This window comes from Mugil cephalus, chromosome 18 (assembly GCF_022458985.1).
Source record: "Mugil cephalus isolate CIBA_MC_2020 chromosome 18, CIBA_Mcephalus_1.1, whole genome shotgun sequence".
Taxonomy (NCBI): domain Eukaryota; kingdom Metazoa; phylum Chordata; class Actinopteri; order Mugiliformes; family Mugilidae; genus Mugil; species Mugil cephalus.
Genome location: NC_061787.1, coordinates 15,104,974 through 15,131,783, shown reverse-complemented (window position 1 = coordinate 15,131,783; position 26,810 = coordinate 15,104,974). Strand labels below are relative to the sequence as shown.

The following is a 26,810-nucleotide window of genomic DNA, read 5'->3' as shown; positions in this document are numbered from 1 at the left end:
TATTTTGAGTTAACTTTCAACATGGTGTGCAAACAAAAGACAAGACCAGGCCAATACATTTGATTTCAATAGATGGATGGAAGGGTGGATGGATGGATGCTTTATTCACCCCAAACAGGGAAATTTCACATTAAAATGTAATTACACATAAGTAGGCTCTATTACACAGACGTACAAAGTAAAATACCAGTATGAGCATAATTGTAGCCTGCGTGATTAAACTGACATAAATATGATTTCCCTCAAGGAGGAGGATCGCAAACTGCTGGTGGGTTTCCTGGAGGACGTTATGACAACTCTCTCTCTGTCCCATGCACCTCTGGACAGCTTGAAGGCCGCTTTTGTGGAGCTGGGGTGAGACGCACACACACACAGCAGTCATTAGTCAGGGGTTGCTGCAACATTTCCCCGCATTTACACGTCTCTCCGACTCAGGGCCAACCCGGTGTACCATGAGCTGCTGCTGACCGTCCTGTGGTACGGGGTGGTGCATACGTCCGCTCTCGTCCGGTGTACTGCAGCGCGGATGTTTGAGGTACAGAACACACACGCACACAAACACACAGATAGTTGACTGAGCAAGCCACAGTTTACTAAAAAAAAAAGTGTTGATACACGATACACTGCTGCAGAGTTTGTTTTAACGCGACGTGCAGTAACAAGGCTGCACCATTTAGGATAATGTGTCGTGCATTTTGATTTTCTGTAATCATAACTACATTTGCTATCATTTTAAAGCATCTTAAATGTGTTACGCAATGACTGTAATGTGTTCTATTTGTAATATTGCATTGACCAAAAATTGTCTTGTGCAGTCCTGCAGTATAAATGCAGTTTTCATGATTATCTATTCCCTGTGCGTGTGCTAGCTCTGCTTGCTGTCGCTGCTCTTAAACACACATTTAAGATTAAGCTACTCTTGTCTTATGAATGTGAGTGGAGACTGTAGCTGTAGCTTGTCAGCGCCCCGGTTCCAGCTGTGTGCCTAGACCCTCCTAGAGTCAACATCGGACCTTTCGCCGTGCACTCGTCTCAGAAGTGACTGCATAAATATCTGCTACGTGTCAGCGAATCGCTCGCGTCAGCAGCCCTGAAAGCGGCGCGCAAGCGAACGCAGGCCTGCTCCCTTCCAGTGTTGTTGGAAAGAATAATTTCATCAGAAATGTTTTCTCATGAATATTTTCAGTATTACAGTTCTCGTGGAAATATAACCCTACTATTATTTTTAAAAGGAAGACAATAGCTTGCCTGTTTTGCTTCTTGTTATTTTATCCAGCTGATTGCAACGATTTTTAAGCCAAGGCTGAAAAATCCTGGCCGAAGCCTTGAGAGACATGAGACCTGTGCACGCTTTAGGTCAAATGTTGGGATGGGGGATCTAGGTGTAGCGCTGGAACCTGGCCCGTGTTGATCTAAACCTGGGGGAGGAGGAGCGGTAATCTGTATTCATGTCCCCCTGTTTTGTGAAGTATTTGCCCCTTTCCCCGAAACACCTCACTGTCACCATCCCATAGTGTAAAGCTGTCCGTCATCGTCAAAACTGTGGATTAAATGGTGACCACAGATGCCAGATCAAATTCTTCTCTCGACTTTTTTTTTCACAAATTCAATGAAATAATCTGATCTGGAGGACGTGGAATGAGCCCACAGTTTTCTGCTCACCTTATTTGTAACGGTTACTTGTGCAGTTTAGCCGCGTTGGCTTTGCCGTGTGCTCTGCATACCTCTGAGTGCATGATTGTGTGTGCGCGTGTGTGTGAATGTGTGCTTGTCACACTTGCCCGATACATGCAGTGCCGTTCCGTGCCTTGCAGCTACGGTTCTTGTCATTGTTTATCACTTTCTTCCTATCTTTTTGTGTTTGTTTTTTTTTTATTCTTCTTTCCCCCCCTCCCCTTCCCTCTTTATTTTGCTTTTTTTTTTCTTTCTTCTTTCTTTCTTTTCTCTATCTATTGGCGGTGTTGCTCGCTCTTGTCCCAATGCCACGCCCCACCTCTGTGACATCACGGCTGGCTCTGTCCAATCCGATCAGCTGCTGGTGAAGGGGGTGAATGAGACGCTGGTAGCTCAGAGAGTGGTGCCGGCTCTCATCACACTGTCCTCCGACCCTGAAATGTAAGTGGATCAACAACAACAACAACAACAGTAAACCGCGCCGCGTCTCTCTCCCCCTTCTCTTTGCCGCCTGAGAACTATCACACAAGTCTGTACCTGTCAGGAGCAATTTGAAGGCAAATTAAGACAATATCGCCAATAACTGACATTCAGGTTCTAAAGTCGCTCCATTGTATTATTATTATTTTAATTTTTTTTTTTACTTCAATCATGGTGCAAGTGGTATTGTTTCCAGTAAGTTTGGAGTTGCTCCTGCTCTGCAGTGGTGTGGTTCTTCAGCACGACCACTGTCAACACTAACATTGTGCATGTCCGCGTCATTAGCCTGCAACACTAACTCATGCCAGCTCTCATCGCCTCATCAGTCTCACACACTAACCAGCCCCTCTGCCTTGACTGTTGCCCACATGTGACAACGGCGCAATCCCAGCATGCTCATTTGCATCCCACCCCCCCCCCTCCTCTTCCTCCTTCCCCCACTTTGGTGAAGCAGGGCCCCCCTCCTCCTGACCTGAGTCCTCCTCAGCCAGCGGCCGGTTGTCCTCACCCCGTCTTTCTCAGTTTATCCCGTCAGTCTCTCTACCTCCTCTGTATTATCCTCTCTGCCTCTCCTCCGTCTGTATTTCCCTCCCTCCTGTCTCTGTCCCCTCCCACCGTGCCTCTCCCTCTCTCTCATCCTGCTGTGTGGTGGGTTTGCAGTTGGTTCTCCGAGGCATGAGTGAAGCATTAGTAGATCGCCGGGCGGCTCCAGCCCTTATAACTCTGTGCAGTGGGCCTGAATTGTGAGTCAATCGACACAAGAAAAACCTCTCTGTAAACATTGTCATTTTGCGGGCTGCATCCCTGCAGTGTAAAAACATCTTTATCAAATTTCAGCCGGCTCTAAAGGAAACTAGTGACGCCAGGGCTTTGTATTCTAATACTGGCTGATGTGGCGGCTCTTTTACTACCACAAGAAAACAACAATGAGTGGAAGAGGAAGTAAAAGCCCATAGTCATTGCTCTCTCTTCCTCTGCCCTTTTTTTTTCCCCCAAACACTCTGATCTGAACTGTAACAGCTACGGATGGCTACTTTCTAAATCTCTTCTTGTTTGGTCACACACTTCTCACTCAGTGGCCGTTGATGCAGTGTAACAGAAGGGTAATGTTCTTAGACGCGACTTAACACCAATTCAAAGGGAAAGACATTGGCCTCTGATTTCAAACGTCACTGTTGGGATGCAGCCCCGTTCATTTCATGATTCTCTGTAATGAAATACACATGAATGAGCACATACACCCATCCCCAACATGCACACACACGTATTTATTTAAAAATCTCAAGTGTGGATTTTATTTCATGCGAACTTTTACATTTTGTGCCTCGATTCAGATTTCTTGCCATGTCCACAGTCACAGAGTATAAGTTGGAAAATTAATGTTTGCAGACATAATGATTCCTGAATGGCTCTTCTTCGTGATCTTTTCTGTTATTACTGACCAGTGGAATGATTACCTAACATCGCCCTACACTACACCCCATTAACCTTGCTTTATGCAATCATTTCAATCATTAATTATTCAGATAATTCCATTTCATTTTTGGTTTCAGAATAAGATGGTACATTTATTAAGTTCAGCTTTAGTTTATTTTTGCTTTGACGTGTTTAATGTAGATTTGACTCAAATATTACTTCCAAAATGCCTTTTTGGTGACATAAGCTAGGAAATTTCTTTTACTAGATGAGTGATCAGATTATGACTTGGCAGCGCCTGAGTCATAGCCAACTTGTCGCTGAAGTTGTGTATAAATTTCATTACCTCTGCTTGTGTAATAAGCCCAATGGAGAGCCTAAACTGGCAGTGCAATAAGCACCCGTCATCACTGTGGTTACCAGCATGTCATTACTTTAAAATCGCCGTACTTGGATAAAAACCTAGTGTATGTGTCAAACGGAGTCGTCCCGCTTCCTTGCGGTTTTAGAATAAAAGATCACTCGACTCTAGATGTGCCACTGTAATGAGAAAATGTGCACTGATGCATGGATTCGGTCGATACATGAATCTGCTTGAAAAATGTGTGCCAGGAATCCTGAGTTATGTTTCCCTACTGACGTCATATCCCGGAGCCATGTGAGTAGCTTTACACGGCTGTATCCCGACAACCTGGTGATTCACACGTTTTGAAATAACTCTTTGTAGACAAGATTTGACTCATTCGGATTCTTGCAAAAAGACATGCCAGTAGAGAATTTGGAGAATTCCATTCCAGCAATTACAAATGGTCAAAGCATTGTCTTGCTCTCCTCCTGCTGCTTTTAGCTCAGTGAGGATATCCACTATTCCAGCCTTTGGTACCATCATGGAGACCGTCACACAGAAAGAGGTAGGGAACCCAACTGCTCACTTGCCTAATATGCAAATGGTGACTTTAATTAACTATATCATTCTGACATAAAAAAAATAAAAACTCTACATGTTTTAAGCTGCTGGAGCGTGTAAAAATGCAGCTGGCCTCATTCCTGGAAGACCCTCAGTACCAAGATCAGCACTCTTTGCACATGGAGATCATCAGGACATTCGGGAGGGTCGGACCTAATGCAGAGCCGCGTTTCAGAGACGAGTGTAAGTAAATGACGCATAAACAGTTTATCTCTCCAACTCTTCCTCTCACTAACATTTTGCCGGTGTCTTTTTGCGTTCCTCCAGTTGTGCTACCGCACCTTCATAAGCTCGCACTGGCTAACAACAGCCAAGCGGTGGAAAGCAAGAGGATCGACATCGCAACCCAGCTGTTCGAGGCCTACAGTGCCCTCTCCTGTTGCTGTATCCTTTCATTTGTCTTTGTGAACTGGGCCAAGTATTGATATTCATTGCCTCAATATTATCTAGATGCATGATTGTAGATGTAAGCCCCGAGGGAAATGGGTGTAGTCACATATTTCCTATTTGTGCTTTCAGCTTCTGTAGTACTTCCAGAGGACTTACTAGAAGTCTTTCTCAAAGTTGGCTAGTGGTCAGGGTTAGCTGTTGTAACAGTGAGTCAGTGGGAACACTGTTAGAGTAGCTGGTCAAATGTTAGCTGCACTGATCATATGTGCCTCTGAGTGTGTCTGTAAAACTGCAGCTACACTTCAGCGTGGCCCTGGTGCCTGAGTGTACGGTTCACTGTGTGCATTGGCAGAGTTTGCCTGTCATTTGGCAGGAGGAGAAAGGAAAAATAAGCTGCCTCCATTTTGGGGGTAGAGGTAATTACAGGGTTGGTTGAACTAAGGAAAGGATGAGAGAGGGAGAAAGCGTGTGAGAGGAGGAAAGGTCTGAACATCAACTCCAATCGTCAACAACAGTTCCCAGGATAAGACAGAGGTATACACGGCCTCTGCTCTGTCTCTGACTTCTTTCTCTTCTGTGATTCTTTCCCCTCTTACTATTTATCACACGCTTTTTCCTGTCAGTATTTCATCTGTCCTCCGTCAACTCTGCCCCACCCAGTTCCAATACACACACGGGACAGCTGGTCTGAGGTTCATTCCTGTGGATCTTTCTCAGGCTGTGATTTCACAGTGCAGTAGTGTCCAGGAGGTATAGCCCTAACCTCAGAGGCTTTACCTCCCACTGCACTTCTTTCTCTTGTAATCAGTGAGACGAGCTCGGAAACTGTACATTCCCATCTCTAAAAATATAAATCTGTCCACTGCGTGTCCCACATAGCTCCGCTTTATTTGACAGGTGGCAGAACACATGGAGCCCTGGACGAACATTTACATTTACGTTTGTTTGAACCTATTTTGGTGGCAGATGGATGTCATGTTCTTGTTGGCACTACAGTGATGAAGAACATTTATACAAAGGAAAATATTGGGCCAGATGTCATCGTTTTCCTTGAATCTTTTAAATTGTCCTGATGTAAACCTCTCCCAGTTACTATAAGCACTACCCAAACAGTATATCTGACTGTTGCCCTTGGAAACACAAGCTCTTTAGTTTGAATGTCTATACATGTAGCAGGAAAAGCAAGAAAGTCTGTAGAGCTAAATATTTTTGATATTATAACATTTTATTTGCTACTATCCATCAATTTGTAAAGGTACACTTGTGTTCACTTAGTGTATTTGTACCATGTACTTTGCACACATCCCATTCACAAAACAACAGTACTGTGGTTATGAAAAAATGCTCTACACTAAGAAAGCTGTTAATAGTTTCTTTTTATCAATTAACAAAATGCAGTGAATGAATAGAAGAGAAATCTAAATCAAATCAATATTTGGTGTGACCACCCTTTGCCTTCCAGACAGCATCAATTCTTCTAGGTACTTGCACACAGTCTTTGAAGGAACTCAGCTGGTAGGTTGTTCCAAACATCTTGGGGAACTAACCACAGATCTTCTGTGGATATAGGCTTCCTCAAATCCTTCTGTCTCTTCATATAATCCCAGACACACTCCATGATGTTGAGATCAGGTCTCTGTGGGGGCCATGCCATCTCTTCCAGGACTTCATGTCCTTCTTTACACTGAAGATAGTTCTTCATGCCCTTGGCTGTATGTCTGGGGTCTTTGTCATGCTGCAGACTAAACTTTGGGCCAATCATACTTCTCCCTGATGGTACTGCATGATGGATAAGTATCTGCCTGTATTTCTCTGCATTGAGGACACCATTAATCCTGACCAAATCCCCAAATCCATTTGCAGAAATGCAGCCCCAAACTTGCAAGGAGCCTCCACGTGCTTCACTGTTGCCTGAGGACACTCATTATTGTAGCGCTCTCCAGCCCTTTGGTGAACATTTGCCTTCTGCTACAGCCAAATATTTTCAATTTTGACTCAGCGGTCCAGAGCACCACGGTCCAGAGCACCAGCTCCAGCTGCCATTTTTCTGCACCCCAATTCCTATGTTTTGGTGCATAGTTGAGTCAGAGTTTTGGGTGCAAGCTCTTCTATGAAGACTACTTCTGGCCTGACTTCTACAGAGAGTAGATGGCTGTACCTGGGTCCCACTGGTTTCTGTTTCAGTTAATGACTGTGTTTCAACCTACATGCGACAGTGATGAGCGTTCAAGTGTACCAAAAAGAACTGATTCTGGTTTGAAGGCAAAGGGTGGCAACACCAAATGTTCATGTGATTTAGATTTTTCTTTTGTTCCCTGACTTTGTATTTTGTAAATTGATTTAATTGATTAGTTATATTTTTGAAACCATTCTTAGTTTACAGCATTTTTTTAACACCTGCCTCAAACTTTGGCACAGTACTGTACATCTCTGAAACCACAGTGAGCAATAGCAGTCTGATGTTTGTTAAATCTGTTCTTACGAACGTACCTTAAACCCCAGATGTTTCCCAAATGTGTTGCACACAGTTAGTGGAACTGAGGTCCGATCACCAGTGACTCAAGATGCTTCTTAGTGCCAGATGTGGACAGAGCCATGAACACTTATTCCTGGTTATCTGACAACTGTATTGGAGAGAGCTAGGGGTTTGATTTTGACTGTTAAAAAAAAAAGTAGTAAAGAGGCTGCGCTCAGACCTGGAGTTAAAATGCGTCCTAATCACTGCGACCGACTTTAAGTACATGTGTTCACACCTGGGATTAAAAAGCATCTCCACATGCGTCTCAGACTAACACTTGAGATCCCTTCTCAGCTTTGTGCCCTGTGTTTAAACAAACATCATTTGGGACATTTAAGAACACCAAGGAATATTGTGCGAACAGGCGTCAAAACAATGGATTTCTATCTACTGTTGTTTCAGAACCACAAACATTGTTCTATGTGCACATAACATTATAATTATCCAGTTAAGAACTACAAGGACAAAGGCTATTAAAAGACTTTCACAACTTAATGAACAAACACTACGATGCTTTTGCTCATAATAACATTTGTGTTCTTAATCTAAAAAGATTTGGATGCATGATGTGTTCACTCCTCTAAAGGAATGTGGTCACAAACAGCACAGATCACCTCCACATGTTTTCTGAGTTATTGATCTCAAATGTTCACCCATCTGTGTTTTCAGCGGGCCACTTGTGATCAGATCAGCCAGGTACGAACGGGGCCTTGGGTTGAGCTGGATTTTTGTTTTACCTTACAAGCCCTTAACGTCCCATTCAGTCATTTCCGAGGAGGTGATGGTCAACCATTTCCTGCCGGGTCTCAGGTGTCTTCGCGCCGATATGGAGCAACTCTCTCCAGAGCATGAGGTCGGAAGACAAACAAAGACACGTGCGCACACGGCAATATCAACACGAGGATATCATCTGGTTATGAGACACAGAGTCTGACACTTAAAAATCGTGCATGCAAACACCAACCACAATATTTTCATGGTCATGCACTGATGGACTAGACTGTCGCCCCTTTTTAATTTGCTACTCCCAGAGGATCTCACACAGTCGAGACAGAGAGTCTGAGCCTTCATCTCTTTCTCGGACACACTCATACACATACCTCTGCCATATTTATTCATGTCTCAGAATCGCACACGATCCATTTCATGTGAGCATTTTTCCCAAAGTGACTAATGATCAGCTGATTGTTTGCCTCCCTACGCCTCCTCTATGTCTCTTAGCTCCATACACCAGATTCTAAGACATGACTAACACAGTGAAACGTTCAGGACTTTATTTTGTGTTGGTACGAGATCACCTGACCTGTTGTAAAAAATTTCTTTTAATCAGACTTTGTTTTTTCCTCCTCTGTGTCATTTACAGGCAATTCTCAGTTCTATGATCAAAGAGTGCGAAATAAAGGTGGAAAACAGAGGGATGTCAGACGCACAAGGGTGAGAACCGCCGCACGCTCGCACTCACGCAATCGCTTCTCCTAAGAGGACTTGCAAAATGTTGCTCTTTATTGCGTGAGACAGCAACAAGTGAAGTAGTAAAGTAGGCCTATCGGGCAAGAGGGGTCAGTTACCATAATAATCATAGACAATGCTGGGCCTCAGCCCGCCTTGTGGGTTCATTTCCCAGAGGGTGAGGAGAAAATGTCAGTGTGTGAGTGAGTTTCGGAGCCACACTCATTATGTGGTATCTACATAGAGACAGAGAGAGAAGACAAATGATTTGTTGAAGCTAAAAAAAAAAATAAAAAAAGGGGGAAAAAGCTCAGACATTGGCCATATTTTGGATAACTTATAAAAATGTTTTCCTCCATCCATTTCCTCCATTGTTAACATTTGTTTGAAGGGCATTAAAAAGTGTGTGTGTGCACGTGACTGTGCAGGAAGTGTAGGCCCTACATTGTTATTTTTGCAGCATGTATATTTAAAGGAGATGTGATGAAGCCTTGAGAAAAATGAAGCTTTTGGAATTGTTTGATGCATGAAATTGCTGGAATGAAACAAATGTCACATTTATACTTTTTAAAGCTGCAACCACTTAATATAATTGTAAAGTGCTTGAAGGTAAGTGAGTTAAGAGCGGTAACACCTCTGGTCTGGCACATTGTTGGCGTCAGGCAGCAGGTGAAGTTTGGTAGTTACAAATGTAACCGAGGTTCTATGAATTCAAGATTTCTGTCTAAAAAAATCCAGTCTTCACTCTGGTGTTGATTTAGAAGTGATGATGTCTACCAGTCACCAGAGTCTTAAATCTATTGCTTATAGTGTGTCATTAATATGTGATGTTTGCCCTCCCGTTGAGCTATGCAGCAGCTTGGCACAGAGCTGCAGCCTCTCTGTATGAATCCCAACTCGAAAGAGGAACTTGAGGAGCCGTTAGACTGTAAAAGTGAGGAGGGGCATAATTGGCCAACAGCATTTCCTCTCTGTAGTAAAGGTCGGCTGGTGTGACCATGCAAGATTTTATGTATTTTTTCCGCACTGTTGCGATTTAGTTTGCTTTTCAGTTCATGCGTGCAAATGAAAAAAACGAAAAAAAAGTAGTTGCGTCACGGCCGAATTCAAATTCTTCTGCCGTCTTTCTTTCCGTAGCTCGATGTCCATCGCATCCAGTTTGGTGGGAGAGGATGCCAAAACCAAGTTCCTGAGCAAGATGGGTCAGCTGACCACCTCTGGCGCCATGCTGGCCAACGTCTTCCAGAGGAAGAAGTGATCGCAACGCTGACTGATCGGCTATCGCAATTAACTGACGAGCCCCTGCTGTCTTTGGGAAGCACTCTGTCTTACTGGGGGAAAAGCATCGGTTCCGCTTAAAGTAGAAGAAAGTCTAGTGTATAGTTTAATCAGTTTTTAAGAACTGGGGGCTTGCTGAAGGCTGCAGGCTGCAGGACTATGTGCTACTTAATGGTGAACTGCAATGATTTTTTTTTTTTTTTTTTTTTTTTCGATGCTTCCGATGTTTTTTCCTCTAACTGATTGTTGATGATGACGAAAGCAAAGGATTTGCCTTCATGAGTCAGTGTTAACATTGTCATTTACAGAGGGGGTTCAGAGGGGATTCACGCAAAGTCATAACACGGAACTTGACTTTTCTGGACCGGAAAGACAGAATTTCGTTTCATTTTCTGTGGAGTACTTCTCGTTTCAGGAGAGCTTCACCCCATAACCTGGAAAGAAAACTCTGAGCGCGGCCAGCTGGGATTTGTGTAGGATTTTAATGGGCGCCATTGTGGATCAAAATGTTCTGCAACAGTTGCGTTAGCTTGTAAGTGAAAGGTTTGAACCACAGTGTGTCTGTACGGCTCAGAAGTATCGCCTACTTGAAACTATAAACAATTGTCTTGCCTTTTTTTTTTTTCTTTCTTCAAAGTCTGTCTCCGGTTTTTGTTTTGATAGCTTCTATTTTATAACTTATTTATGTCTTAATGAAGGAAAAACATACTTTATTCCAACTTCCAAAGAAATTTGCACTTCACTTTACAATTTCGTTCTTTATTATATATATATTTTTTGTTTTGTTTTAATTCAGAGTCTTATACATAATGATTATCACTACTGTTAATGAGTTTTCGTTTGTTTATCCGTTTCGGAAATGTGAAGTTGAAGAGAACACTGATCATAATTATTCCCTTTGTGTCCGTTGCATTTTGTCTCCACGTGTTGCAGTGTCTCAGATAATGTACTTTTTTTCTAAAGTGGGAATTTGGGTCTATATATATATATTATTATTATTGTTTCTTTTTTTTTTCGGTTGTTCTTTTTGGATATGCTCTAAGCAAAACAGTAAATAATTGTATCATACACTGAACCGAAGAGGATGGTACACACTATGTATATTTGAAATTCATGTCATGGTGTAATAAAAGGTGGAGCTCAGTTGTGTACCTAAATGTGCTTCTAGACACTTCAGTGAAGGATGGTTGTTGAAGTCTTATGGATCCGTTTGTATTCACATTCGTCGATCTGTACGGTTGTCGATCCGTGTGTTCATAGTCATTTGAAAATGATTTCAAATGTGATTTATTTGTCACGATATGAGTCTGGTAAAACTCATCAATTCCCATCTGAGGGGTTCCAGACCAATTTTCAGCCACAAACTATTTGCAGTGGGTGAAGAAGTATCTTTCAGATTAAAAACATGGTCATAAAACATTGTTTCTGACCATAACTCAAGAGTTTGTGTGACCACTTTAAACTATCACACGAACATTGGGTTATAATGATGAAATTTGGTATCCACTGCATCCTCTTCTTATTGGTAATGTGATGTTCTACAAAAACACTTTCCTTTAAAATTCCTTTAAAGTCTTTGAAATTATAAGCCTCGAAAAAAAAAAAAAAAAGAATGGATGTCATTGGATCCAAACAGTAAAAGTCTTGGTTCAAAGTGTCGACAGGTGTTGGAAGGCAGTAAAACCGAGCCATTTCATAAAATAACGCACACTCCTACTGTCCCGGCCCCTCGTTCCAAACCCTTTGATGTGGCTCGTCGTCCGCTAACACAACAAGCCAAAGTCCATCTTATGGGACATTCCCAACTACTTAAAAAAAAAAAAAAAAAAAAAAAAAGCCTAGATCTGCCGACAAGATTACACTCTCAATCCATGCTATCCTATAAAAAAAAAAAATAGGACTTTCTGACTGTAACGTGGCAAATTTTTCCCTCAGTCTTTACAAAAACAAAAAAGACAAATGCCTCCCCTCTGAAGGTCTCCAAAGAAGTTCGAGATAACCGTTAGAGCGCAATCTTTCATACATGTTTTTGACCCTCCCGGATCCAGTACACTGATTTGTCTTGAAAAGAGAAGTGGGTCATGCAGGGCTGTTGAGCCATACTCATTTAGTGACTGAAGATCATGCGAGTTAGGTAACACTCTGTGATAAAGCAAAATATTTGCATATTCAGGGTAATATTCAACCACCACTCCTGATAACCGGCCAGGTGGACAAATAATTGATACATGCAGGGTTTGTGTGTTCTCCCATTCCTTAGTGGGCGTGCCTGTGGATGTGCGTGGTTTGCGTTCAGGGGGACTAGTTTGATTTTTCATGTGTCAGAGCAACCCTGCACTGTACGTACGCTGGTCAGGAATAACATTATGACCACCTTTGTGCCTCCAAAACAGTGACTCATCAGTGAATGGACACGGGCCTTCTGAGGGTGTCCTGTGGTGTCTGGCAACAGGATGTTGTTAGTGGGTTGAGGGGAGGGACCAGACTTGTTCCAGTGCAGCCCACAGATATCAGTTTGGGATCTAGTGAAATTGGAGGCCAAGTCTAAACCTTGTGCTGTTTTTTTTGTTTTTTTTTTTATATTTCATGAGTTGTTCTTAAACCGGTTTTGTGTGTGTGTCTGTGTCAGGCTGCATCCTGCTGGGGATGGCTGCTGCCATCAATGAGTGTCATTGCTGTGGGGTGGGGGTGCCTGGTCTGGTCTAGGTGGGTGGCACATGTCTAAGTAACATCCACACGAATGTCAAAAGCTTCCCAGTCACAAGATGGTGAATGTCATTCACTTCTCCTGTCAGTGGTCATAATGTTATGCCTTATCCGTGTATGTGTACCTTCGCGCGCAGCTGGGTTGGAACCCCTGTTTTCATTTGTGTGTGTGTCCATAAAATTGTCCTGTCATTTTGTTTAGATGTAGAAATGGTGTTAGCTGGGAGCTCTTACTCACGTTGGTGACTCTGGTGAGTCACGGATCACATCTGTTTCCTAAAAGGCAGCAGAATCAACGTAGATCCCATCCTAAAACCGCCGGAGCACGGTGGCTTCGGTTTAAACTTATTATTTCCCCTGGTTCTGTGTGTGTGTGCGGTGGCCATGTGCTTGTTTTTTGTTGTTTTTTTCCCCCCATAGTTTTAAAGGAGACCAACGCTGGCCCTTGAAGATTCCTCTAAAATCTTGTTACCCAAAAAAGGCTGCGGCTGTTTTGTTCTACGCTACGAATGTGCGCTCCATTAATCAAAACCATTCGGTGGCTTATGGCACGCGCGTTTGTGTGCGTTTTTTTTTCTTGTGCACGTGAGCCGTCTGAAGCGGGCCTGCTTGATGAACTTTGACTTGTTTCAAGTGATGCTAAGCAACACAACAGACGTACTTAGAAAGGTACGCAGTCTGTGCTCTGACCCAGGTCATTAGAGGTGTAATGCTTGTAAACCCTGCATGGTGTTCGCCCTCTGCCGAGCTGCAGTTTGATACATCAAAACAACCTACGGGGTGTTTGAAGTGGGGCCTAGCAGAGACTTCTGGATCTCGCCAGTGGAGTTTTCCTATTGAGGGCGCGTTCAGAGTCGAGCTGAGGTTTTGTTTTTGTTGTTTTTTTGTTTTTAATTGCTAAAATAGTGAAAACTTAATCGCTACTGTGCAAGCTGCAGGGGCCCCGCCGCAAAACAGCTTCTCTCAGCATGTTTTTTACGGGAAGAGAGGAAGAGGGAGCACAGAGCTATTACCCTAAATGGCTCAGTCCCCCCTCCTTTCCCTCCCCTTCCCCACAGTGAAGAGTTAAGAGGTTGCTTACTTAATATACAGAATCTTTTCAGGGATAGCAGTGTGTGCAACAGTGAGGGCTGCACTTTTGCACAAAAACGTTTTGCTTCATTTCTTTGCACTGAGATTTCCTTGTTTACCATGTCTCTCTCCCCGTTTAATCCATCCACCTTCTTCACGTTCAACTCAATATTTGCATAACTGTCACCTTGGAGGGAACATGCTCCCCGCACTCCCCCGATCCTTCTCTCTCTTGCCTTGCCAAGGTAGGCTGGGTCTCATCTGTCATGCAAATTTTGAGGGGGAAAAAAATTATTTTGTATTTCCTGGAGGCTATCGCTGTACTTTGAAATAAATGACTTTTGTTGAGTGCAAAGGTGGTCATGGATGTTCCAGGGCCCACGCTCCAGGAACTATGCAGAGTAGAGTCTACTCGCTTCCATGATGATTATCTCATGCCGGAAGTGAAATCTACGAAAGTGACCACATGCTTTGCCTCCTGTGTCTGACCTCACCTCTTGATGTGAGGTCATTAAAAAGTTCCACGAGACAAACACGCACGACATGATCAGGCATTGTGCGCAGGTATTTTGGAACAGATGCGCGCCACAAACGCGGCACCCCAGTATCTCCGTTGATCTCGCCACCCTCGGTCACATCGCCCTTTTTCATATTCACACGCAATTTCTACAGAAAAAAAAGACAAGTCAGCTCATCGGGCGGATCGGGAGGATCGGGGGAGGGAGGGAGGGGGCCTTGTTCTTTACATACGACAGCGTGGGAGGAGTTCCCTCCCTCACGCCCTCTTTCTCTCCGTCTGTGAATCAGTTTTCTCAAGCCGTTCCATGCAGAGCTTTCCACAACGCGTGGGTGAAAAGCAGAAGGAAGGTGCGAGGGGAGAGGATGGGAACCGTAGCTGCCTAAACGGGAATGAAGGCGCAAGACTGTCCAGATGAGGTGTGAGACATTTGCGCACACCAGAAGTAGCGACTTGCAGTGAGGGCATTTGAAGAAGAGTCTGAGGAGTCGGATCTTGGCTTAGGAAGACAACTTTCCCTCAGAAGTGTAGTATATTCACAAATCAGCAGAGATGAGGCTGAACTTTACCACGAACTGGATATTCTGGGGCTGGATAGCGTGTGTCCTTGTCACTTTTTACGCACAGGTAAAGCACCTCTGAATGCCAAAATACTTTACAGTCACCTATATGTGTATATATTTTTTTCCTTAATGCAAAATGCTGGTTCTTATCATGTTTTTGTTGCGCCAAAGCAGATGATGCGTACAGGAATATGTATTTGCATGAACTGGTCAGACAGAGGGACGAAGTGGGAGGGCGGGAGTGGGTGTCGAGTTTTTACGCGTGGAGACTGACTGGAACCAGTCGACCTCATGCCTGTTCTCACCACAAAAACGCCGCTGGCAACTGGACGTCCTTCTCCCCGCATCAAGCTCCGTCTCCACGTCCAACGTGGAGCAACGTGAGCCAGAATCTCTCATCAGGGGCCTCGTCAGATCCGCCAGAGGCGAATTCTCTTTTTAAACACGGCGGTGGGGAATAACTGGGGTCACGAGGTTACATCCACACCACCAACTGATTTTAAATGCCTTGAAGGCACGCACCGATGGGCTTTTAGTCAGTCAGGTATAGTCTGCACGTCCACGGTTTCGTTCGAAAGGCATGGTTGTATAGGTTGTGACAGTTTTCTGTCTGAGTTGTTGTTTGGTCCCAGCAGCTAACGCTCTCCAGGTGGATTAGTTTATAGGATGCGGTTGAAGCGGTGGGACTGCTGGGCACCAGCGATCTGTCACTGCCCGTATCCCTGCCCGAGTTACTGTAAGCCAGCATCTTTAGGATTTTCACTGCGTGTTTTCTTCCCTGAAATGTGTCGCAAGAGCAAACGCTGGAGAGGCATCTTGTTGATGCTGCGATCCAGCGAGGCGATTAAAGAAGTAGAATAGTTTCCCCCCACTTTTTTCCCCTCAGGTTGTCAAGTTTTTTTTTTTTTTTTCATGTGACAAGAGGAAGTAAACACATATCTGGTGCCTGGGGAAAAATAGCTCTCATCTACGTTTTAAGGTGACACTGCAAACCTTTGGCTTTGTGTTTGTGCTCTTAACCATGGTCTTGCCATTACTGACTCACACTATCCCAGAAGAATTCCCCTTCATTTTCTTGGTTTTCATCCGATCCATTCCAAGCTGTCTGTCTGACATTGAGCAATACACGATTACTTCAAGATGTTCGGAGCTCAAAAGTCAATATATCATGAAAGCGCTGTGTGTTTCTTTAATTCGTTTACTTGCATGCAGGCGACAACGGCTCCTGGACGTTTTATTTTATCCACCAGCGTGTCTGTTCACCCCTGCACGTCTGCGTTCAAACGTCTGCCCGTCTCTCGGGCTGACAGTCATCCACCAGGAGCGCATCGCCACCTCTTTTCTGACTCGTTTCATTCAAAGGCTGACACCTTTTGACCGTTTTTCTGCTTCCACCCATTAATCCTTTCATTCACTGATACGGTGTGACTGTGTGTCTGCGCCGCGTTGCCTCAGACCTGCAGGTCCCGACTTGATATAGATTTGCAGATTTGCAGCACATTCAATTGACAGCAGCTCTTGAAATGAGAGTGGAGCTTTGTTGTGAAGGAAGGAATTTAGCTCTGTGGACATTTCTCACAATCGCCAAATTGAACAAGTCCAGCCAAATCAGTTGACACAGATTACATTTGTTCAGACTCCCTTTTTTTTTTTTTTTGTTAACTGTGTTCACAGATTGTTGGCAGGAAACTTCCAACATGTCATTTCGCAGAAATGACATGTTGGAATGACCATTTTTAACAGACAAAAGAAACTAATAGTCGAATGCTGTTTTTGATTATGACCTGTAGGCAATAAAATCCCAAATCAAACATATAAACGCATTCATTCATTTATGTGGGGTTTTAAATCGTGATTTTTGCAGGTTACGCCACAAAGGATTTGTTTTTATGGCTTTCAATCGCAGGTGCAGATACTGCGCACAAATGTGATGTGTTGCGCAATACACTTTTTTTTTTTTTTCTTTCACGGCCCCTTATCATGGCTCGCTAAAAACCCTCGGGGCCTAAAGGGCACACTGTGCTTCTCTTGGCTCCGTGCCCGCAGCTGCTGTGGCCGTTATGCAAATTCTCCTCGCAACTGGAATGCACTCTGCGCGACACGACGTGGATAGGATCACGCGAGCTCTGGGAGGATTTTTTAAAACATAAAACGGCAAAGTGGAGGATGACTGATGGGAAGGGGTCGGCGCCGCTCTCCTCCAGCAACTCACGCGTTCGCATGTGGGCCCGTGCGGCGGATAGATTTAGCCTTGAGGTTGGATGTTCCGTCCTGACCGTTGTGAGAACCTATAATCTTATAGGGTGGCTCAGTGGCTCTCCTTTTGACATATATACTTAGTGAGTAAAAACACGCCGCTTCACACAACTGAGACCCGGTGTTTAGTTGTGGCGGTAGCGAAAATACAATACCCGGCATTCCTTTTGGCTACCCGTGCGCTCCAGCTCGGCCGTGCAGATTAAAAACCATCATTTACCAAAAATATTCACATATATATATACGTTACACACACAAAGGCAGGAGCCTCTTAGCATGGGAACCTTTTCTACCCTTGTCACTTATGCCTGCAGCAGCACATGGTCCTCATTACACGTGCGGTCCGAGCTATGAGCGCTGTGCATCATTATCCCTCTGGTGAGATTGTAAAAAAAAAAACAAAGACTGGCTGATGTGCGAGTCTGAGAGGAGGTTATTAAACGCTCTCCAGCGTTCATGTGGTGCTGCTGTCGTTGCCCCAAGGCCGCGGAGGTGTAAGAATGAAGAGGGGGGAAAGAAAAAAGAAAGAAAAGAAAAAAAGATGCTGTGGATCTTCTGGATTCAGGTTTTTAATTGTATGACAGGGGGAAAAAAAAGTAATGGTTATTTAGTTTGCCGCCTCCATGCAAAAAAAACAACAAAAAAAAGGAATCATGTATGCCTCCAAATGAAGATCTTATCGCAGAATAATGTTTTCGAAAGTGTCAAGCGTAGATGTTCCTGTGAGTTATGGAGACACACAGATGTGCTGTCGGAAAGAAAAGGGATAGCCCGTGAGGTTAAACGTGTTGACAGCCTGACGGATGGAAACGTCTGAAAATTGCTCCCGGGCCGAGCGGGGAGACGGATGTTTGGACGTTTCACTCAACTGTAACAGCATTTTCTTTATGCTCTACAAATTACAGAACGAATGAGCGAATTAGCGTGTAATTTCATGGTGAAAGGCAACTTCTAGAGGGCTGAGCAAGAAAATACTGGAGGTTGGTTCGAGGTCAGAGTGCAGCCAGCCCTATAGGTTGTATTTTTCTTTATGTATATATGTATAGATATAGATATATATATAGACACTGTGGCTTTGGGTAGTTTCTGTCATAACAGCCTTATTCTCGAATTCAGCAGTGTGGCTGGGAGGTGTAATGTGTGTATGCGTGTGTGTGACCCAACACAAGCACTTACAGTGGTTGGAGGAGCCTTTTTGCCAGTGCTCCCTGCAGGAACAGCTCTGTCAAAGTCCCACCGCTGAAGACGTTTAGCTTAACTGCTGCCTCGAGCACACAAGCAAGGGACTGATGTAACCCAGGAGAACATCAGCAAGTGTCTATTAATTCTGGTTTTATTTCACCCTGGTTGGTTCCCATTATGTGCCCGGGTGCTATTACAGTTTGGTTTGCTGGTTTGGAGGCTATGCAGCGCTGTGGTCAGGTGCTTCTGAGAGCATGGAAAGAATTCCTGAGCAGGTCTTGGAAATATTTTAACCAGCGTCCTCAACCCTCATTACTCACCCACATCTCAGATTGTCACGTGTGGATTTGAAAGATGGCATAAAGAAGGAGGAGGGACACGCTTTTATTAGAAGTCCCGGCAGCAGAAATTGGATGGTTTTCAAAATGCAAATCATGTTCCTTATGTCTTAACATTTTATTTTATTTTTTTTTTCAGAACGCGGCCTCCAAAGCCATCCAGTGTGGTGACAAGCAGTACCTCAGGGGCCAAAGATGCTGCGACAAGTGTCAGCCAGGTAATAAAACGCACAAACACAAGGAAGTCTGCTTTGCTCTCTGGAATCAGCCTGTAGCGGATTTCCATTCATAAAGATCGTAACTAAAAAGAGGAAGGATGTTTAAAAACAACAGCAAAAAAAGGAACTATTTTGGCTTAAAATGGCTCAGACGTCTTCCAACAATCACACTCAAAATCTAAGGCTTAACCTACTACTTTAAAAGAGGAAAGGGGTTCTAATTTTGTTAATTTCTCTTTTCTATTTTTAACACAATCTTTTTTAACTTGTGTCTTATTTATTTATTTGTTTATTTTTTCCATCAGGGCTCCGCGTGTACGCCGACTGCACCCACTCCGAAAAGACCAAATGCGTCAAATGCAATTCTAACGAGTACCAGCCCACCTGGACGGAGCGGAGGGAATGTTCCCCGCAGAAGACCTGTGATAAAGGTCCGTGCTCACATGAGGATTTCGCGGTTTCTGCTACGCAATCCCCGTTTCCTGTCTGTTGAAATAACTGTTTAACAACTGTTAAAATAAAAACTTCAAGTGCAATACCATAAACCAATGCCTAAATAATTAGGCTAAACTTAAGATGTATTTTAGGACCGGAGGATTTGGAGGATCCTCTTTTTGTGCCCAAGAATCCTCAGATACTCAAGATAATTATTTCTTTCTATAATATTATATAGGAAACTCTAAATAATCGTGTAGGGAATCTCTCCAAAGTCTCTGAGGAAAGCGGTTTGCACCATTATTTTTTTGAGTTTTTTGAGGGTATGGAACTACCTGCGCACTGAAGCTCTCCCTCTTGTTGACCTCCAGGCAGGGGCTTCATGGACGCCGTCGAGAACCCTCTGGCAGAGGAGCAGTGCCGCTGCCGTGCCGGCCTCCAGTGTCACCCCATTAACTGTGAGTTCTGTGAGAAGATACCCACGTGCAACCCCGGATATGGACTGGAAGCGGACCCTGGTGAGACAGTTTAACTAACACAAAAACACTCCTGAGCTGAGGATATGTATACTCCTGATATAACCAATTCTTTATGTTCTTTATAGACTCAACAAATGGAAGAAAGATATGTGTCGCATGTAAGAAAGGCTTCTTCGCTGATAAAAATGATGAAGAGTGCAAGCAGTGGACCAAGTAAGTTTATATACACACATTTAATGCTTTTTTTTTTTTAGCTTGGAATATTTTGACATGTTGTGCAGGGAGCCCAACGCAGTAATGCTGTTGGGTAGCCATCCTCACCAGCGGCCAGCTGCCATGAGTAATACGTTCACCACTTCCCCCGTAACTCTTTGCCAGACACCGGCTTCCACTGGTATTCCACCAAATTTGCGATGATGACGATAGGAAGCGAGAGAAAAGAATTTTGTTTTTCCTCTATAGTCTGTCTGCCGTCATAGCAAAACCACCGTTAAAGGCTTGGCTAATGTAATGCAGAGGGAATGAGGGATTGTCCAGTTGCACAAATATTCCTCTTCACTCCTTGTTTTTTTTTTGTGTGTGTGTGTGTGATTTTGTCTCCTTTCCCAGTTGTAAGGCTGAAGGCAGGATCGAGACAAAGCCAGGCAGTGCAGAGTCTGATGCAGAGTGTGGACCTCTAGTCTCTGGTAAGATGCTTTCGCTGCAGGCGCAATTCCCACGGAGCCGTGATGAATAGAACAGCTGCTAAAATAAAGACTCCGCAACTCATCTGTGCAACTTGGACAGATGCAAATGAGGGAAAACTGTGTAAAAACGTCATTTTGATTTATTGTGTGCGTTGATCAGCCACAACATAGCAGTGACACTCCTTGATGGCGGCAGACATCCCCAGCAGGATGCAGCCTGACACAGACACACACACACACACGCCTTAGGAACAAGGTGTTGACCTGGCCTCCATATTCACTATATCCCAAACTTGTCAAGTATCTGTGGGTTGATCCACAGAGACTCCCCACTAACAACACCCTGTTGCCAGAGTCACAACTGGTTTGGGGACCTACACAACATTAGGAAGGCGGTCATGATGTTATGCCTGATTGATGACCGATGCTAGATGTTAAATAGAAAAGCACTCTCTGAACTGGTGTTTTCTTTCAGGTGCAGCCTCGTCCTGGGTTGTAGTTTCAGTGCTGTCAGTCATTACTGTTCTGTGTCTCCTCATTCTGCTCCTCTTCTGCTACAAGGACAAACTTAAATTGCTCTCAGGTAGGTAAAAAAAACAAAAAAACAGTTCTCATAAGTTCTCATCTAGCTGTGTGTTTCATGTTTTTGTTCCTTGCATGGGTTTCTGACGGTCCGGCACTGGTTTGAAACCGACATGTACGCATGTACATCTACTCCACTATTAATATAGACTGTGTTCTTTCTTGGTCTAGTAAATCTACGATCATGTGTCCAGAATCTGAAGAGGACCAGAATACAACAGGTAAAGTGGAATTTCTTCTATCAGCTACTTTGCAGATTATTGAATAGGGAGAAATGAGGGACTCATGTGTTTCTGTCGTTCTAGGAGACCCTGGCTCCTCTTTACAACAGTGGAGCAGGAGGAGGCCCTGGAGGCCCCAGATGTACACCGTGCGAGGTGACCAAACTCATCTGCCAAGCGCCCCACACACCTGCTGACGACCTGCCATGCACCTTCCCCTCCTCTGTCCCTGACGTCAGAGCCGCTCTGCCCTTCACGGGGCAAGCGACGGAGAAGGAGGTGGCCAAGGAGAAGATAGGGCTGGAGGACCAGAGTGAAGGCTCTGGAGAACCAGAGGAGGTGTCGGAAGAGGAAGAGATTGTGAGTGTGCCTCCGCTTTCGGTGGGTTCTTGTGTGTGTGTCATTCCCATCCGTGAGCCGCTGGAAGTAGGAGAGAATGAGGACTGTAGCCAGGCTGTCAGTCCCGGGACGCCGGGGACCTGCTCCTGCGGAGGTCTGGATGGAGACGAAAGTGACAGTAATAGAGGCGGAAAGAGGGGCGGAAGTCGGGAAAAGCTGGTTTCACCCACGAGCGAGGCGGGTGTTGCGCCCCTCGTCTCTCTTTCTCCTCCTCTCCTCCACTCCTCCATATGCGGCCCTCACACTGAACTCTGCCTGCCGCTGTCCCAGGCTCAGGTGAGGCCGGAATTTAAATCTCACCTGACAGACAGACCGGCGATAAAACAGGAGGCCTTACACAGACTGGTGAGCACAGACTCCCCCTCAGCGGAAAATAGCCCGGCCTCCCCGATGACCTTGGTCAGCCCCATGACGGCCTCCTCGTCCGTCGGGGACCTCTACCTGGACAAGCCACCCGGGGCCTGCGGCCTCGAGCAGAGCCAGGGAATTTCCTGGCGGGATAACAGGGAGAACAAGTTCTCTTCAGGGGAGTCAGAACTGGAGTGTTCACCAGAAAGTCTCCATAGTCAGCTGGCTGAACCAACTCTCACCTCAGGTGGGTTAAACCTCAGGAATTTAAATTCAAATTGAAAAAATAAACAAGTAGGAATGCAAAAATGAAAATACTTATTGTGAAACTGTAAAGCAAAACGAGAAACGTATGAGGTAAGAAGTCAACATGACGACTGATGCAATAAAATAAAAAAAAGCAGAAAAAAATCATATTATTGCATCTCGGGTTTAAGGCATAGTTCTTCAACAGGGGGTCCGTGACCCCTAGGAGGTCCGTGGAGGTACTGCAGGGGGATCCCAAAATCTTTGGTTGATTAGACATTTTTATATATATATATATTTTAATTTCCCCCCACAAATTAAAATGTAGGAGTCCCTTCTTAATCAGTTTGGGGTCCTTGGCCTGAAAAACATTGAAGACGCCTGGATTAGGGTTTAAATGCTGTTGGCTTTAAACTGCCCATTCCCAGAAAGTTATATTTAGCTGCCTCGGGTCAATCCAAAGTCGCACTGTGGAGCTGGATTCTTCCTGGATGTTTTTTTTTCTGCTTTGACCATTCAGCAGTATCAAAGAAAGCGAAATGCAAAGTGGCTGTGCGCCATGTTGGATAATGGCTCATTACAAAGACCATAGGGCCACGGTTGTGTTCGCCGCGTGGACTCTCTGTTCATTGTTTGAGCGTGGCCGATGTACCGCCACAGGGTCATACCCACGGATCCACAACACGGCCGAGTTCTCTCTCCGCAGAGTACAAGGGACTGGCCACCAAGACTAACAATGTAATTTAGATGGGTTTGAATGGAAAGTTTAACTGTCACATGGCTGAACTTGTATTGTTCTCACACAGAGCTTTAGGTGCTGCCAAAAACCTCTGGGAAACGTATTTACGGTAGTCATGGCTTGTTATAAAAGCAGTAACCATCAGAACAGCCTGATGGGCGCAGCGGTTAGCTCAGCCTGCGGCATTATTAAGTGATCGTCCTGAAGAAAACTCACAAGAGAGGATAGGTTCCAGCGCAAAGAGCAAAAACTTTGGGTAATTGTTTCCAAGAAGTATGTTTTATTAAAGCCAGTATTGATAGTTGATTTTTCTGGGCAGACCACACAGGGAGTGGGAAAAAGATACCCGAGTCTTTCATACTCCAGTGGCCTGCCAGAACCACACTCTAACAAACAGGGATCAGTGCCCGCATGAGTGTGAACCAAGCCATCGACGGTAAAGCGCTCCTGTTTACCCAGAGTTCCATAGGGTTGCGCAAAGTGACCACAGGTTTAATTGAAGCAAGATGTGTGCAGCTTGAGTAATACTTTTATAACCCTGCCCGCCCAACAAAAACACACACACACACTCATACAGACTTGTAAAGACTTTTATTTTTATTTATTTTATTTTTTTTTTAACTCTCACTGATGACTGGGTACTTTAATTACACTCTTACCAGCTAGAAATGAACACAATTTCCCATCATGCAGGAAGGATAATTGATTAAATGGGCTTCCCGCACGTGCTATTTAAAGGCCAATAGAGGGTCAGAGGTTTCACAAGTCTCACACAGGCCACGCGCCCCATCAGGACACTCTGCGGCCGAAGGGCGCCCCAATGCTACTGCTAGTGGCCTGCGCTTCTGGGAGTCAAACTGGCGGCGCGCCAAAAGAAATAAACAGATTTGGAAAAAGAAAAGTGTGCTTTTCTTAGACACCAGACAGAAGGAGAAGGCTTCTACCAGATCTCATCTTTGCTCCTTTGTAAGTACGCTTGTTGTCGGGGCGTCTATAAAACTCAACGCGGCATTAAGGAAGGCTAAACAAAAGGACCCAAGCAGATTCCATAGAGCTTTGTTTTCAAAGCTGTGGTGAAATGACATATTTTCGAGCTAGACCTCTCAGACTGGTATTCCGGGAAAGGCGCTCAGAAGGAGAACACAGTAACACACTCTCTGTGGATGTGTTTGCATGCCTTTTCCAACTTTATAAGGCTGTGTGTGCTCTTCTGTGTGTGTGTGTGTGTCAAGATGTGTAGGTGTAAAAATGTCTGAGGACTTGTTTGCTTACGTTTAATGCAGTCGTGTGTGTGTGCGTGTGTGCACTGCACTCTGTGTGTGTGCGTGTGTGCATGTGTGTGTGTGCGTGTGTGTGTGTGTGAACGGACGAGACAAGAGCTGTGAGTCACAGGCTCGTTTCAGTCGACTGGAAAAGTTGGACAGAAGGTTGGATGAAATAGGAATCAAAGGCTCAATGTGGTGAAACACCCTGTTTATTTCCCAACTCACCTGGCCGATATAAATCACAGCTAGCAAGTCTGTACACATGATTTAGAGGCAGGAAACCCAGCGCGGAGGCAGGGTCGAGATTAGCCGCAGAAAGTTTCTCCTTTAGCAGCACATTTTTTGCGCTTGTTCTCCTCCGTCCATGAAACCCTCAACCCAGACGACATACTTGTCTTCACAAGTCTTCAGTTTCTCACGCTAAAAACTGCCGGACAAGTGTGGTTGGAGGGGTATGATATGGCGGTCAGTGAAGCTGTGGCCATCCTGTGGTCGTCCTGCACTGTCATTACACCCACTGTCCATTTGTCACTTACGTCATGAGTAGAGGAAGCTCTGTAGGTCTGTGTGTAGGGGGAAATTGGCCGAATTGCACAACCAGACCATATATATAAATATATACATAAGTTTCGCCACACTTCTAAATAAGGTGTTGTTGCATCGTCATTTTAAATGCTGCTTAGAGTGGAAAATGTTGCTCAATCTCCCTTGAAACTGAGACTTTTGACCCAAAAAAAAAAGTGACCTCCCAATTTGTCTTCACACGTACTTCTACTCACGATCTCCCCTGCTTCTCTGTGTCCGTTTTGCCCACTTCAGGTCAGGTGTCCGGGAACAACAACACCACCTTCATCTCCAGCGGTCAGGTGATGAACTTCAGTGGCGAAGTCATCGTCGTCTACGTCAGCCAGACGTCCAGCGGCAGCGACTGCGCGGGCCAGGCCGACGCCTTCGGGAGCCCCGTGCAGGAAGAGGCCAGCGAGACCGCTCAGTTTTTCCAGAGCGGCCACAGATCTCAAGGGGACTTCGTTTCCCACGGCACCTTGCAGGACGAGACGCTGCCAGTCCAGGAAGCGATGGAGGAGCGGGCGCTGGGAAAGTGACGACTTTTATGTCGGCGCGCGGATCGTCTCCACAACCCAGCCGTCAGTTAGACCGGGTTTAATTGACCTGTTATAGCTTCTGTTAGCTACAAATGAAATTACAATATTATTTGAAAAAAAAAAGAAAAAAAAACCTGATCAGCTGATCACCCAGAGTACTGACAGATATAAAATGTAGTCCTCCTTTCAGATGTTTGTCACTGAATCCTGCCTAGGCCTTTATTTCCAGCAGAAAGCTGCAATATTTTTCAAATGGAAACTTCCTCCACTCCAGACAGAGATGGGGAAGTTTGCTGAGAACTGAATGTGGAACCAGAGTTCAGACTGGAAAACCATAATGCTTTTATTGTTGTATGGAAACTACAGCTGGATCCGGAGACAAAGAAGTTACTAGATGTATCATTTCCCACCTTTTATCATTAAAGTGCCTTCTCTAAGTTTGACATTTGGATGGATTTAAGACTTTCCTTACGTAACAAATTATCCACCATGTGGAAATCATTTCGAATATTTTCATAGCAGAAGACTCAATTTACTCGCTACAATAAGATCTGGCAGGACGGAAACCAAATTTGTAAAGGCAATTTTTTAAACATTTCACGAGTGAATTACTATATTTCTGGTGTGCAGGATCAAGTAGAATCCATCTTTACAGTAACGACACATCCAGTTTTGGTACGATGCTTGTTTAGCCTGTATGTAGTTCTTTCTCTCCTTATTGCACCACAAGTGCAGTGTGTGTCTACGAAGAAAAATGCTATGCATTTGATAAGCTATTTTTATTACTGGTTTGTTTTGTTTCATTATATTTTAATGTGCAAGCCTTAATGAAGAAAACGTCTGTAATTTTTTTAAAAATAATTCTACAAGGTAATTTGTACGTGTTTTTCAGAAGTTTCACGTGTGATCAGTGTTTGTATATATTTCAAAGGAGCATGATGTAAACAAATATTCTCTCATTTGACTTGGGGGGGAGGGGGGTTTAAAATCCAGCACGCGGCGTCGTAGAAAGTCGTCCACAATTCCAGCCTCACCATATGTATGCAGCTTTACGGAGATTCTGTACATATCAATCAAACCGACTGCAATGAATAAGTGAAAGAATATTTTGATTGAAATTAAATATGTTTTGCATCTAATTGTCTCATGGATGGCTGCCTTCCTGCATTCTGTGGTTTCTGTCTGTCAACTTTCCTATTTTGGGATCGAACAAATTACAATGAAAGAGTCATTTATCTCCTGGAGATGATCTATAATCTTGGTGAAGCAATGCTAATTATTATG

At 44.4% G+C, this 26,810-nt stretch overlaps 2 protein-coding genes across 13 annotated transcripts in view; both read left to right on the top strand.

The window, feature by feature from the left end:
* The window catches only part of relch (RAB11 binding and LisH domain, coiled-coil and HEAT repeat containing), a 33,385-nt gene extending 22,070 nt beyond the window's left edge, over nt 1–11,315 (top strand). For 8 of the 12 annotated variants that reach the window (XM_047567959.1, XM_047567956.1, XM_047567954.1 and 5 more), the window contains 9 exons: nt 248–354; nt 436–535; nt 2,033–2,115; nt 4,418–4,481; nt 4,582–4,720; nt 4,805–4,921; nt 8,210–8,298; nt 8,809–8,879; nt 10,032–11,315. In XM_047567959.1, the coding sequence (XP_047423915.1) occupies nt 248–354; nt 436–535; nt 2,033–2,115; nt 4,418–4,481; nt 4,582–4,720; nt 4,805–4,921; nt 8,210–8,298; nt 8,809–8,879; nt 10,032–10,152 (891 nt within the window). In that variant the 3' untranslated portion in view covers nt 10,153–11,315. Of the gene's footprint in view, nt 1–247; nt 355–435; nt 536–2,032; nt 2,116–2,814; nt 2,898–4,417; nt 4,482–4,581; nt 4,721–4,804; nt 4,922–8,209; nt 8,299–8,808; nt 8,880–10,031 lie in introns of those variants that run through there. The other 4 variants (XM_047567955.1, XM_047567949.1, XR_007110728.1 and 1 more) reach the window with 3 other exon arrangements.
* A 3,454-nt stretch (nt 11,316–14,769) lies between these two features.
* On the top strand, nt 14,770–26,665 carry tnfrsf11a (tumor necrosis factor receptor superfamily, member 11a, NFKB activator). Its single transcript, XM_047568836.1, has 10 exons — nt 14,770–15,093; nt 18,945–19,023; nt 19,329–19,454; nt 19,830–19,976; nt 20,063–20,150; nt 20,547–20,623; nt 21,099–21,206; nt 21,377–21,426; nt 21,511–22,420; nt 25,243–26,665. The coding sequence occupies exons 1-10, from the start codon at nt 15,019–15,021 to the stop codon at nt 25,524–25,526; spliced, it is 1,944 nt and encodes a 647-aa protein (XP_047424792.1). The 5' UTR covers nt 14,770–15,018; the 3' UTR covers nt 25,527–26,665.
* The last annotated feature ends 145 nt before the right edge of the window (nt 26,666–26,810 follow it).

Bases quoted from the DNA above. Each gene is read 5' to 3' on its own strand.
- tnfrsf11a (XM_047568836.1), top strand. From the start codon at position 15,019: ATGAGGCTGAACTTTACCACGAACTGGATATTCTGGGGCTGGATAGCG. The intron at 21,207-21,376 runs GTAGGTAAAAAA...TTCTTGGTCTAG, and splicing joins CAAACTTAAATTGCTCTCAG to TAAATCTACGATCATGTGTC. The intron at 22,421-25,242 runs GTGGGTTAAACC...TGCCCACTTCAG, and splicing joins TGAACCAACTCTCACCTCAG to GTCAGGTGTCCGGGAACAAC.